General features: G+C 43.2%; 1 protein-coding gene across 1 annotated transcript in view; it reads left to right on the top strand.

Annotated features, from left to right (window-relative positions):
• FBXO9 (F-box protein 9) overlaps window positions 1-14,597 on the top strand; it is a 72,442-nt gene that overhangs the window by 7,025 nt on the left and 50,820 nt on the right. The window contains exons 2-3 of the mRNA XM_069726801.1: window positions 14,053-14,130; window positions 14,276-14,431. Of these exons, the coding sequence (XP_069582902.1) occupies window positions 14,053-14,130; window positions 14,276-14,431 (234 nt within the window). The remainder of the gene's footprint in view (window positions 1-14,052; window positions 14,131-14,275; window positions 14,432-14,597) is intronic.

The raw sequence follows: 14,597 nt of genomic DNA, 5'->3' as shown, positions 1-14,597 counted from the left end.
AGTTTATAACGCAGAGCCGTGAAAATAAAAAATCTTTTTGTTTTCCCACAAAAATTATTTTTTAGCCCCCAGTTTTGTATTTTCCCAAGGGTAACAGGAGAAATTGGTCCACAAAAGTTGTTGTCCAATTTGTCCTGAGTACGCTGATACCCGATATGTGGGGGGGAACCACCGTTTGGGCGCATGGGAGGGCTCGGAAGGGAAGGAGCATCATTTGGAATGCAGACTTAGATGGATTGGTCTGCAGGCGTCACATTGCGTTTGCAGAGCCCCTAATGTACCTAAACAGTAGAAACCCCCCACAAGTGACCCCATATTGGAAACTAGACCCCTCAATGAACTTATCTAGATGTGTTGTGAGAACTTTGAACCCCCAAGTGTTTCACTACAGTTTATAACGCAGAGCCGTGAAAATAAAAAATCTTTTTGTTTTCCCACAAAAATTATTTTTTAGCCCCCAGTTTTGTATTTTCCCAAGGGTAACAGGAGAAATTGGTCCACAAAAGTTGTTGTCCAATTTGTCCTGAGTACGCTGATACCCGATATGTGGGGGGGAACCACCGTTTGGGCGCATGGGAGGGCTCGGAAGGGAAGGAGCATCATTTGGAATGCAGACTTAGATGGATTGGTCTGCAGGCGTCACATTGCGTTTGCAGAGCCCCTAATGTACCTAAACAGTAGAAACCCCCCACAAGTGACCCCATATTGGAAACTAGACCCCTCAATGAACTTATCTAGATGTGTTGTGAGAACTTTGAACCCCCAAGTGTTTCACTACAGTTTATAACGCAGAGCCGTGAAAATAAAAAATCTTTTTGTTTTCCCACAAAAATTATTTTTTAGCCCCCAGTTTTGTATTTTCCCAAGGGTAACAGGAGAAATTGGTCCACAAAAGTTGTTGTCCAATTTGTCCTGAGTACGCTGATACCCCATATGTTGGGGTAAACCCCTGTTTGGGCACACAGGAGAGCTCGGAAGGGAAGGAGCACTGTTTTACTTTTTCAACGCAGAATTGGCTGGAATTGAGATCGGACGCCATGTCGTGTTTGGAGAGCCCCTGATGTGCCGAAACAGTGGAAACCCCCCAATTATAACTGAAACCCTAATCTAAACACACCCCTAACCCTAATTCCAACGGTAACCCTAACCACACCTCTAACCCTGACACACCCCTAACCCTAATCCCAACCCTATTCCCAACTGTAAATGTAATCTAAACCCTAACCCTAACTTTAGCCCCAACCCTAACTGTAGCCCCAACCCTAACCCTAACCCTAATCCTAGCCCTAACCCTAGCCCTAACCCTAACCCTAGCCCTAACCCTAGCCCTAACCCTAGCCCTAACCCTAGCCCTAACCCTAGCCCTAGCCCTAACCCTAGCCCTAACCCTAGCCCTAACCCTAGCCCTAACCCTAGCCCTAACCCTAACCCTAGCCCTAACCCTAGCCCTAACCCTAGCCCTAGCCCTAACCCTAGCCCTAACCCTAGCCCTAATGGGAAAATGGAAATAAATACATTTTTTTTTATTTTTCCCTAACTAAGGGGGTGATGAAGGGGGGTTTGATTTACTTTTATAGCGAGTTTTTTAGCGGATTTTTATGATTGGCAGCCGTCACACACTGAAAGACCCTTTTTATTGCAAAAAATATTTTTTGCAATACCACATTTTGAGAGCTATAATTTTTCCATATTTTGGTCCACCGAGTCATGTGAGGTCTTGTTTTTTGCGGGACGAGTTGACGTTTTTATTGAAAACATTTTTGGGCACGTGACATTTTTTTATCGCTTTTTATTCCGATTTTTGTGAGGAAGAATGACCAAAAGCCAGCTATTCATGAATTTCTATTGGGGGAGGCGTTTATACCGTTCCGCGTTTGGTAAAATTGATAAATCAGTTTTATTCTTCGGGTCAGTACGATTACAGCGATACCTCATTTATATCATTTTTTTATGGTTTGGTGCTTTTATACGATAAAAACTATTTTACAGAAAAAATAATTATTTTTGCATCGCTTTATTCTCAGGACTATAACTTTTTTATTTTTTTGCTGATGATGCTGTATGGCGGCTCTTTTTTTGCGGGACAATATGACGCTTTCAGCGGTACCATGGTTATTTATATCTGTCCTTTTGATCGCGTGTTATTCCACTTTTTGTTCGGCGGTATGATAATAAAGCGTTGTTTTTTGCCTCGTTTTTTTTTTTTTTTTCTTACGGTGTTTACTGAAGGGGTTAACTAGTGGGCCAGTTTTATAGGTCGGGCCGTTACGGACGCGGCGATACTAAATATGTGTACTTTTATTGGTTTTTTTTTTTTATTTAGATGAAGAAATGTATTTATGGGAATAATAATTTTTTTTTTTTTTCATTATTTTGGAATATTTTTTTTTATTTTTTTTACACATTTGGAAATTTTTTTTTTTACTTTTTTACTTTGTCCCAGGGGGGGACATCACAGATCAGTGATCTGACAGTGTGCACAGCACTCTGTCAGATCACTGATCTGATAGGAGTGCAGGCTGCTTCACAGTGCCTGCTCTGAGCAGGCTCTGTGAAGCCACCTCCCTCCCTGCAGGACCCGGATCCGCGGCCATCTTGGATCCGGGGCTCGAGCAGGGAGGGAGGTGAGGAGACCCTCGCAGCAACGCGATCACATCGCGTTGCTGCGGGGGGCTCAGGGAAGCCCGCAGGGAGCCCCCTCCCTGCGCGGTGCTTCCCTGTACCGCCGGCACATCGCGATCATCTTTGATCGCGGTGTGCCAGGGGTTAATGTGCCGGGGGCGGTCCGTGACCGCTCCTGGCACATAGTGCCGGATGTCAGCTGCGATAAGCAGCTGACACCCGGCCGCGATCGGCCGCGCTCCCCCCGTGAGCGCGGCCGATCGGCTATGACGTACTATCCCGTCCAGGGTCAGATAAGCCCAGGGCACCTCGACGGGATAGTACGTCTAAGGTCACAGAGGGGTTAAGGTAAAAAAAAAAAAATAAAAAAAAAGGTGAAAAATTGTCATTTTTGCCAAAATTTCAATATTTTCACAAATAAACACACAAAATATTGAACTAAATTTACTGCTAACATAAAGTACAATGTGTCAAGAAAAAACATTCTCAGAATGGGTGGGATACGCTGATGCGTTCCAGAGTTATTACCACATAGAGCGATACTGGTCAGAATTGTAAAATTTGACCTGGTCAGGAAGGTGAAAACAGCCTGGGGAGTGAAGAGGTTAAATATTAAAGATTTTGTAAATACCTTTATTTAGCAAAAAAAGTATCGTTTCTGTCAGGATTCCAAAGATGACAACTGCCATCTAGAACATTGTACAGCCTGTCCTAGATTTCAGAGGATAGTATCCCTTCCTCTTGCACTTTATGCTTGTTGCATACATTTTCAGGCACAGGCATGCATCATATGGTAAATCTAAGGCTTGGTTCCCATTGCGTTAATGGGAACGCGCTAACGGACAGCGTTGCACGGCAAAATTAACGCCGTGCAACGCGTCCGTTAGCGCGCCCATTCACGGCAATGGGAACGCGCAGCACTAGCGCGTGCCATGTTCGGCACGTGCTAGCGACGCGCCGGTGTTTCCTGGCGCGCCGAGGACGCTGCTTGCAGCGTCCGAGGCGCGCCCGCGGTCCGTTCCCCGCTCTCGCAGATCGGGGATCTGCGAGAGCGGGGACGTTACCGCGACCCCGGGACGCGGCCACATTAAAAACATTGCGTTAGCGCAACCCGCTAGCGCTAAACGGGTTGCACTAACGCAATGTGACCCTAGCCTAATACCTGCAATTTTACTATCTCTGATTGCAATTTCCTCTATATATTTCCTGAACTTCTCTTCAGCTGGTTATTACACCTATGGATATAATCACTGATTCACTAATAAGAAACCCATGTAGTAATTGCTTGTAATCATTTGCTTATGATTTTGTTCTTTAACCCCTTTACCCCCAAGGGTGGTTTGCACGTCAATGACCAGGCCAATTTTTACAATTCTGACCACTGTCCCTTTATGAGGTTATAACTCCGAAACGCTTCAACGGATCCTGGTGATCCTGACATTGTTTTCTCGTGACATATTGTACTTCATGATAGTGGTAAAATTTCTTTGATAGTACCTGCGTTTATTTGTGAAAAAAACGGAAATTTGGCGAAAATTTTGAAAATTTCGCAATTTTCAAACTTTGAATTTTTATGCAATTAAATCACAGAGATATGTCACACAAAATACTTAATAAGTAACATTTCCCACATGTCTCCGTTACATCAGCATAATTTTGGAACCAATTTTTTTTTTTGTTAGGGAGTTAAGGGTTAAAAGTTCACCAGCAATTTCTCATTTTTACAACACCATTTTTTTTTAGGGACCACGTCTCATTTGAAGTCATTTTGAGGGGTCTATATGATAGAAAATGCCCAAGTGTGACACCATTCTAAAAACTGCACCCCTCAAGGTTCTCAAAACCACATTCAAGAAGTTTATTAACCCTTCAGGTGTTTAATAGGAATTTTTGGAATGTTTAAATAAAAATGAACATTTAACTTTTTTACATAAAAAATTTACTTCAGCTCCAATTTGTTTTATTTTACCAAGGGTAACAGGAGAAAATGGACCCCAAAAGTTGTTGTCCAATTTGTCCTGAGTACGCTGACACCCCATATGTGGCAGTAAACCACTGTTTGGGCGCATGGGAGAGCTCGGAAGGGAAGGAGCGCCGTTTGACTTTTCAATGCAAAATTGACAGGAATTGAGATGGGACGCCATGTTGCGTTTGGAGAGCCACTGATGTGCCTAAACAATGAAACCCCCCACAAGTGACACCATTTTGGAAAGTAGACCCCCTAAGGAACTTATCTGGATGTGTGGTGAGCACTTTGACCCACCAAGTGCTTCACAGAAGTTTATAATGCAGAACCGTAAAAATAAAAAATCATATTTTTTCACAAAAATTATATTTTTGCCCCCAATTTTTTATTTTTCCAAGGGTGAGAGAAGAAATTGGACCTCAAAAGTTGTTGTCCAATTTGTCCTGAGTACGCTGATACCCCATATGTGGCAGTAAACCACTGTTTGGGCGCATGGGAGAGCTCGGAAGGGAAGGAGCGCCGTTTGACTTTTCAATGCAAAATTGACAGGAATTGAGATGGGACGCCATGTTGCGTTTGGAGAGCCACTGATGTGCCTAAACATTGAAACCCCCCACAAGTGACACCATTTTGGAAAGTAGACCCCCTAAGGAACTTATCTGGATGTGTGGTGAGCACTTTGACCCACCAAGGGCTTCACAGAAGTTTATAATGCAGAGCCATAAAAATAAAACAAAATTTTTTTCCCACAAAAATTATTTTTTAGCCCCCAGTTTTGTATTTTCCCTAGGGTAACAGGAGAAATTGGACCCCAAAAGTTGTTGTCCAATTTGTCCTGAGTACGCTGATACCCCATATGTGGGGGGGAAACCACCGTTTGGGCGCATGGGAGGGCTCGGAAGGGAAGGAGCGCCATTTGGAATGCAGACTTAGATGGAATGGTCTGCAGGCGTCACATTGCGTTTGCAGAGCCCCTAATGTACCTAAACAGTAGAAACCCCCCACAAGTGACACCATTTTGGAAAGTAGACCCCCTGAGGAACTCATCTTGATGTGTTGTGAGAGCTTTGAACCCCCAAGTATTTCACTACAGTTTATAACGCAGAGCCGTGAAAATAAAAAATCTTTTTGTTTTCCCACAAAAATTATTTTTTAGCCCCCAGTTTTGTATTTTCCCAAGGGTAACAGGAGAAATTGGTCCACAAAAGTTGTTGTCCAATTTGTCCTGAGTACGCTGATACCCCATATGTGAGGGTAAACCCCTGTTTGGGCACACAGGAGAGCTCGGAAGGGAAGGAGCACTGTTTTACTTTTTCAACGCAGAATTGGCTGGAATTGAGATCGGACGCCATGTCGTGTTTGGAGAGCCCCTGATGTGCCGAAACAGTGGAAACCCCCCAATTATAACTGAAACCCTAATCTAAACACACCCCTAACCCTAATTCCAACGGTAACCCTAACCACACCTCTAACCCTGACACACCCCTAACCCTAATCCCAACCCTATTCCCAACTCTAAATGTAATCTAAACCCTAACCCTAACTGTAGCCCTAACCCTAGCCCTAACCATAGCCCTAACCCTAACCCTAGCCCTAATGGGAAAATGGAAATAAATACATTTTTTTTTATTTTTCCCTAACTAAGGGGGTGATGAAGGGGGGTTTGATTTACTTTTATAGCGAGCTTTTAGCGGATTTTTATGATTGGCAGCCGTCACACACTGAAAGACCCTTTTTATTGCAAAAAATATTTTTTGCAATACCACATTTTAAGAGCTATAATTTTTCCATATTTTGGTCCACAGAGTCATGTGAGGTCTTGTTTTTTGCGGGACGAGTTGACGTTTTTATTGAAAACATTTTCGGGCACGTGACATTTTTTGATCGCTTTTTATTCCGATTTTTGTGAGGAAGAATGACCAAAAACCAGCTATTCATGAATTTCTATTGGGGGAGGCGTTTATACCGTTCCGCGTTTGGTAAAATTGATAAAGCAGTTTTATTCTTCGGGTCAGTACGATTACAGCGACACCTCATTTATATCTTTTTTTTATGGTTTGGCGCTTTTATACGATAAAAACTATTTTACAGAAAAAATAATTATTTTTGCATCGCTTTATTCTCAGGACTATAACTTTTTTATTTTTTTGCTGATGATGCTGTATGGCGGCTCGTTTTTTGCGGGACAATATGACGCTTTCAGCGGTACCATGGTTATTTATATCTGTCCTTTTGATCGCGTGTTATTCCACTTTTTGTTCGGCGGTATGATAATAAAGCGTTGTTTTTTGCCTCGTTTTTTTTTTTTTTTTTCTTACGGTGTTTATGAAGGGGTTAACTAGTGGGACAGTTTTATAGGTCGGGTCGTTACGGACGCGGCGATACTAAATATGTGTACTTTTATTGGGTTTTTTTTTTATTTAGATGAAGAAATGTATTTATGGGAATATTTTTTTTTTTTTTTTCATTATTTTGGAATATTTTTTTTTATTTTTTTTACACATTTGGAAAATTTTTTTTTTACTTTGTCCCAGGGGGGGACATTACAGATCAATGATCTGACAGTGTGCACAGCACTCTGTCAGATCACTGATCTGACATGCAGCGCTGCAGCCTTCACAGTGCCTGCTCTGAGCAGGCTCTGTGAAGCCACCTCCCTCCCTGCAGGACCCGGATCCGCGGCCATCTTGGATCCGGGGCTGGAGGGAGCAGGGAGGGAGGTGAGACCCTCGCAGCAACGCGATCACAGGTCTCAGGTCTCCCTGCGCGGTCTCCCTGCGCGGTGCTTCCCTGCACCGCCGGCATATCGCGATCATCTTTGATCGCGGTGTGCCAGGGGTTAATGTGCCGGGGGCGGTCTGTGACCGCTCCTGGCACATAGAGCCGGATGTCAGCTGCGATAAGCAGCTGACACCCGGCCGCGATCGGCCGCGCTCCCCCCGTGAGCGCGGCCGATCGGCTATGACGTACTATCCCGTCCAGGGTCAGATAAGCCCAGGGCACCTCGACGGGATAGTACGTCTAAGGTCACAGAGGGGTTAAGGGAAGGTACCGCGTACCTTTAATAAATCAATGTAATGTAGCATAACATGCTGTTATAACCAAGTATTGAATGCATTTGAAACATATTTTGTGTGTTACAGGAGTTTAACCCCTTTCTGACCTCAGACGGGATAGTACGTCCGAGGTCAGAAGCCCCGCTTTGATGCGGGCGCCGGCGGTGAGCCCGCATCAAAGCCAGGACATGTCAGCTGTTTTGAACAGCTGACATGTGCCCGTAATAGGCACGGGCAGAATCGCAATCTGCCCGCACCTATTAACTAGTTAAATGCCGCTGTCAAACGCAGACAGCGGCATTTAACCACCGCATCCGCCGGGCGGCCGGAAATGACGTCATCGCCGACCCCCGTCACATGATCTGAGGTCGGCGATGCTTCAGTATTGTAACCATAGAGGTCCTTGAGACCTCTATGGTTACTGATCCCCGGCAGCTGTGAGCGCCACCCTGTGGTCGGCGCTCACAGCACACCTGATTTTCCTCTACATAGCAGCGAACAGCAGATCGCTGCTATGTAGCAGAGCCGATCGTGCTGTGCCAGCTTCTAGCTTCTCATGGAGGCTATTGAAGCATCGCAAAAGTAAAAAAAAAAAAAAAGTGAAAAAAATAAAAAAAAATATAAAAGTTTAAATCACACCCCTTTCGCCCCAATCAAAATAAATCAATAAAAAAAAATCAAATCTACACATACTTGGTATCGCCGCGTTCAGAATCGCCCGATCTATCAATTAAAAAAAAGCATTAACCTGATCGCTAAACGGCGTAGCGAGAAAAAAATTTGAAACGCCACAATTACGTTTTTTGGTCGCGCGACATTGCATTAAAATGCAATAACGGGCGATCAAAAGAACGTATCTGCACCAAAATGATATCATTAACAACGTCATCTCGGCACGCAAAAAATAAGCCCTCAACTGACTCCAGATCATGAAAAATGGAGACGCTACGGGTATCGGAAAATGGCGCAATTTTTTTTTTTTTTTTTTTAGCAAAGTTTGGAATTTTTTTTCACCACTTAGGTAAAAAATAACCTAGTCATGTTAGGTGTCTATGAACTCGTACTGACCTGGAGAATCATAATGTTAGGTCAGTTTTAGCATTTAGTGAACCTAGCAAAAAAGCCAAACAAAGAACAAGTGTGGGATTGCACTTTTTTTGCAATTTCACCGCATTTGGAATTTTTTTTTCCCGATTTCTAGTACACGACATGGTAAAACCAATGGTGTCGTTCAAAAGTACAACTCGTCCCGCAAAAAATAAGCCCTCACATGGCCAAATTGACAGAAAAATAAAAAAGTTATGGCTCTGGGAAGGAGGGGAGTGAAAAACGAACACGGAAAAATGAAAAATCCCAAGGTCATGAAGGGGTTAAAGAAGGCACTGGGGCTGACATCTTTCACAGCAGCAGCAGTACACTATCAGTGTCATAATACGGCACCCCATGGTCATAGGAGATAACAGACAGACCCTATCTCTAAAGGCCCCTTCACATTAAGCGACGCTGCAGCGATACCGACAACGATCCGGATCGCTGCAGCGTCGCTGTTTGGTCGCTGGAGAGCTGTCACACAGACCGCTCTCCAGCGACCAACAATGCCGGTAACCAGGGTAAACATCGGGTAACTAAGCGCAGGGCCGCGCTTAGTAACCCGATGTTTACCCTGGTTACCATCCTAAAAGTAAAAAAAAACAAACACCAGATACTTACCTACAGCCGTCTGTCCTCCAGCGCTGCGCTCTGCTTCTCTGCTCTCCTCCTGTACTGGCTGTGAGCCGGAAAGCAGAGCGGTGACGTCACCGCTCTGCTTTCCGGCTCACAGCCAGTACAGGAGGAGTGCAGAGCACAGCGCTGGAGGACAGACGGCTGTAGGTAAGTAGTGTTTTTTTTTTTTTACTTTTAGGATGGTAACCAGGGTAAACATCGGGTTACTAAGCGCGGCCCTGCGCTTAGTTACCCGATGTTTACCCTGGTTACCAGTGAAGACATCGCTGGATCGGTGTCACACACGCCGATCCAGCGATGTCTCCAGGGAGTCCAGCGACGAAATAAAGTTCTGGACTTTATTCAGCGACCAACGATCTCCCAGCAGGGGCCTGATCGTTGGTCGCTGTCACACATAACGATTTCATTAACGATATCGTTGCTACGTCACAAATAGCAACGATATCGTTAACAATATCGTTATGTGTGAAGGTACCTTTAGGCTTCTTTCACACTTCAGTCGGTACGGGGCCGTCAGAAAGCGTCGGCGCAACGTACCGACGGACAGTGGTGATTTTTTTTGCACAACGTGGGCAGCAGATGCAGTGTTTCAACGCGTCTGCTGCCCATTGTGAAGTCCCAGGGAGGAAGGGGTGGAGTTGCGGCCGCGCCTGCGCAGTTCAAAATACAGGATCCGACGTACTTGCGCAGGCGTGTACTATGGAGGACAGAGAATGAACTTCAATCCAATATTGCAGCCAGCGGGTAAGGAAAGGGTGAATCAAACACCCAAAAACCCCGCCTCCATGGCTGAAGATTGTTCCCTCCAAATTCAGGTGACAGTGTCCCTTTAAATCACAGAGATATGTTACACAAAATACTTAATAAGTAACATTTCCCACATGTCTACTTTACATCAGCATAATTTTGGAAACATTTTTTTTTTGTTACGGAGTTATAAGGGTTAAAAGTTGACCAGCAATTTCTCATTTTTACACCATTTTTTTTAGGGACCACATCACATTTGAAGTCATTTTGAGGGGTCTATATGATAGAAAATACCCAAGTGTGACACCATTCTAAAAACTGCACCCCTCAAGGTGCTCAAAACCACATTCAAGAAGTTTATTAACCCTTCAGGTCTTTCACAAATGTTTGGAATGTTTAAAAAAAAATGAACATTTAACTTTTTTTCACAAAAAAATTACTTCAGCTCCAATTTGTTTTATTTTACCAAGGGTAACAGGAGAAAATGGACCCCAAAAGTTGTTGTTTGACTTTTCAATGCAAAATTGGCTGGAATTGAGATGGGACGCCATGTTGCGTTTGGAGAGCCACTAATGTGCCTAAACATTCAAACCCCCCACAAGTGACACCATTTTGGAAAGTAGACCCCCTAAGGATCTTATCTAGATGTGCTGTGAGAGCTTTGAACCCCCAAGTGTTTCACTACAGTTTATAACACAGAGCCGTGAAAATAAAAATTCATTTTTTTTTTCCACAAAAATTATTTTTTAGCCCCCAGTTTTGTATTTTCCAAAGGGTAACAGGAGAAATTGGACCCCAAAAGTTGTTGTGCAATTTGTACTGAGTGCGCTGATACCCCATATGTGGGGGGGAACCACCGTTTGGGCGCATGGCAGAGCTTGGAAGGGAAAGAGCACCATTTGGAATGCAGACTTAGATGGATTGGTCTGCAGGCGTCACGTTGCATTTGCAGAGCCCCTGATGTACCCAAACAGTACAAACCCCCCACAAGTGACCCCATATTGAAAACTAGACCCCCCAAGGAACTTATCTAGATGTGTTGTGAGAACTTTGAACCCCCAAGTGTTTCACTACAGTTAATAACGCAGAGCCGTGAAAATAATCATTTTTTTTTCCCACAAAAATTATCTTCAACACCCAGTTTTGTATTTTCCCAAGGGTAACAAGAGAAATTGGTTCCCAAAAGTTGTTGTCCTATTTGTCCTGAGTACGCTGATACCACATATGTTGGGGTAAACCCCTGTTTGGGCGCACGGGAGAGCTCGGAAGGGAAGGAGCACTGTTTAACTTTTTCAGCGCAGAATTTGCTGGAATTGAGATCAGAAGCCATGTCGCGTTTGGAGAGCCCCTGATGTGTCTAAACAGTGGAAACCCCCAATTATAACTGAAACCCTAACCCAAACACACCCCTAACCCTAATCTCAACCACACCCCTAACCACACCTCTAACCCTGAGACACCCCTAACCACACGCCTAACTCCAACACATCCCTAGCCCTAATCCCAACCCTATTCCCAACCGTAAATGTAATCCAAACCCTAACTCTAATTTTAGCCCCAACCCTAGCCCTAATCCCAACCATAACCCTAATGGGAAAATGGAAATAAATACATTTTTTTTATTTTTTTATTTTTCCCTAACTAAGGGGGTGATGAAGGGGGGTTTGATTTACTTTTATAGCTTTTTTTTTAGCGGATTTTTATGATTGGCAGCCGTCACACACTAAAAGACGCTTTTTATTGCAAAAAATATTTTTTTGCGTTCGCACATTTTGAGAGCTATAATTTTTCCATATTTTGGTCCAGAGAGTCATGTGAGGTCTTGTTTTTGCGGGAGGAGTTGACGTTTTTATTGGTACCATTTTCGGGCACGTGACATTTTTTGATCGCTTTTTATTCCGATTTTTGTGAGGCAGAATGACCAAGAACCAGCTATTCATGAATTTCTTTTGGGGGAAGGGGAGAAGCATTTATACCGTTCCCTGTTTGATAAAATGGATAAAGCAGTTTTTTTTCTTCGGGTCACACAATTACAGCGATACCTCATTTAGATTATTTTTTTATGTTTTGGCGCTTTTATTTTTGCATCGCTTTATTCTGAGGACTATAACTTTTATTTTTTCGCTGATGACTTTGTTTTGCGGCTCCTTTTTTGCGGGACAAGATGATGTTTTCAGCGGTACCATGGTTATTTATATCTGTCTTTTTGATCGCGTGCTATTCCACTTTTTGTTCGGCGGTATGATTTGCCTCATTTTTTTTTTTTTACGGTGTCCTCTGAAGTGGTTAACTAGTGGGACAGTTTTATAGGTCGGGTCGTTACAGACGCGGCGATACTAAATATGTGTACTTTAATTGTTTTTTGCCTTTTTTTTAGATAAAGGAATGTATTTATAGGAACAGTATTTTTTTTTTTCTTTATTTAGGAATGTATTTTTTTATACATGTGAATATTTTCTTTTTTACTTTATAACATTGCCCCGGGGGGGGTAGGGGCATCATGTTATAAGGTCAGATCGCTGATCTGACACTTTGCAGAGCACTGTGTCAGATCAGCGATCTGACATGCAGGGCTCCAGGCTTACCAGCGCTTGCTCTGAGCAGGCGCTTGGTAAGCCACCTCCCTGCAGGACCCGGAAGTAGCCCCACGGCCATTTTGGATCCGGGGCCTGCAGGGAACAGATGCTCGGTACAAGGTGAGCACATCGCCTTGTACCGATCATCTCACAGAAGCACGCAGGGAGCCCCCTCCCTGCGCGATGCTTCCCTATGCCCCCGGAACGCTGCGATCATGTTTGATCACAATGTGCTGGGGGTTAATGTGCCGGATGTCAGCTGCAATAGTCAGCTGACACCCGGCCACGATTGGCCGCGCTCCCCCCGTGAACGCAGCTGATCGCGCTGGACGTGCTATCCCGTCACTGGGAATTAAGTCCCAGGTCACCTTGACGGGATAGTACGTCCAATGGGATTAAGGGGTTAAACAGGAAATTCTCCCCCAGTGGTAAATATATATATTTGTAAGAAAATATATATTATTTTTCATATAGAAATGTTTGCAAGCAGTGAAAATATTGCATTAATACATTTTAATTACTATTTTAAGATTAATTTCACAAAAAAACAAAATACAAGAAAACTGGTTGCATTTTTTTAATCAGTTTTCTCCTTATCATGTGTAGACAAAACAGTAGAACCTCTTGTTGGTTATATTTCAGTGCATTGAAAAAATAAAAGCTAACTGTGCATGAAGGTGAATTTTGAACCTGTATAGACAGACATCTGTTTTTCTTTTTAAAATTGTATTGTCTGAACATTCACCCTTTTACGCATTTGGTGAATCCAATAACTTCTTACTTTTAATATTAGGTGTTACATTGCCAGACTCATCACTCTTTATATAGTTGAAGAGGTTTTTTTTCCACTTACCGTAAATATTTGTATTTTTTGGTAAAAGTACATTTTGAAAAGTTGCCTCATTTTTCCTTCTGTAGCCTTTGTGTTGCACTGTCTGTTGTTGGCTGCAGAAGGAGTCAGCTGAGAATCTGTCAGTCAGCCCGCCATGACCATCTGACTGGAGAGTTTGTAATTCTTTTATGTGTGTTTGTCTGAGACCATTCTGGGGATTTATGACCATATACCACAATAATATTGAATGTGCAGGAAAATAAAGAGTCTGTAAAAGCCAAACGGTGTTACGGTTTTAATTAAACCCAATTGCACATTTTTATTTTTTATATTTTTTTTAGCCCCAAATACACAAATAAATGAAAAACAAAATGACCCAAATGTGAACTGTACAGTATTATGAGAAAAATTGGATTCTCTTGCAGAGACTTGTAACTCCTAGCATCCCACCGTCTGTGGGAAAAGAGCATTTCTTGTAATAATGAATCCATCGAGTTGGGTGTATTAATTTTGCACTGTGCTTATCAGGCGGAAGGTGATGAGGATTGTTGTTCTGAAATCCTGAAGTCTGATGAAAATGGACGACCAGCGGAAACAAATCTTCAGGTAAATTCTTTATACCCCGGTTTTCTCTCAATCTTTGGGAAACAATTTGCTACAATTACTGTCAATTCTTTATCCATACAGAATACCCATTTGCCATACAGTTTACTCTGCCTATTAATTGTCTGCTCTTTTTTCTGTAATTTAGGAAGAGCTTCAGATGTTCCGAGCTCGTTGGATGTCTGAACTTGCTCCAGGAGTGGGTTCTGAGACAGAGGTTCAGTCTCGCAAAGGAACAGCAAGAGGGCCTTTTGGAAAGGCCCAGGACACCAAAGCAAGGCACGAGTGGGCTAAGGAGGAGAAGGTAGTGTGTACATTTTTTTTCTTCTTACCTCTGCAACTTAGTAGTGTCAGTTTTAGACTATGCCCTCATGTGAATAGGTGTAATGTATATGGAATCAGAAGAATACAGCAGCACTCTGTATGCCCTAACATGTATGCAAACACAAAATATATATGACAATTAGGCT

This window comes from Ranitomeya imitator, chromosome 5, assembly GCF_032444005.1.
Source record: "Ranitomeya imitator isolate aRanImi1 chromosome 5, aRanImi1.pri, whole genome shotgun sequence".
NCBI lineage: Eukaryota > Metazoa > Chordata > Amphibia > Anura > Dendrobatidae > Ranitomeya > Ranitomeya imitator.
This window is presented reverse-complemented; position numbering and strand designations above follow the sequence as displayed.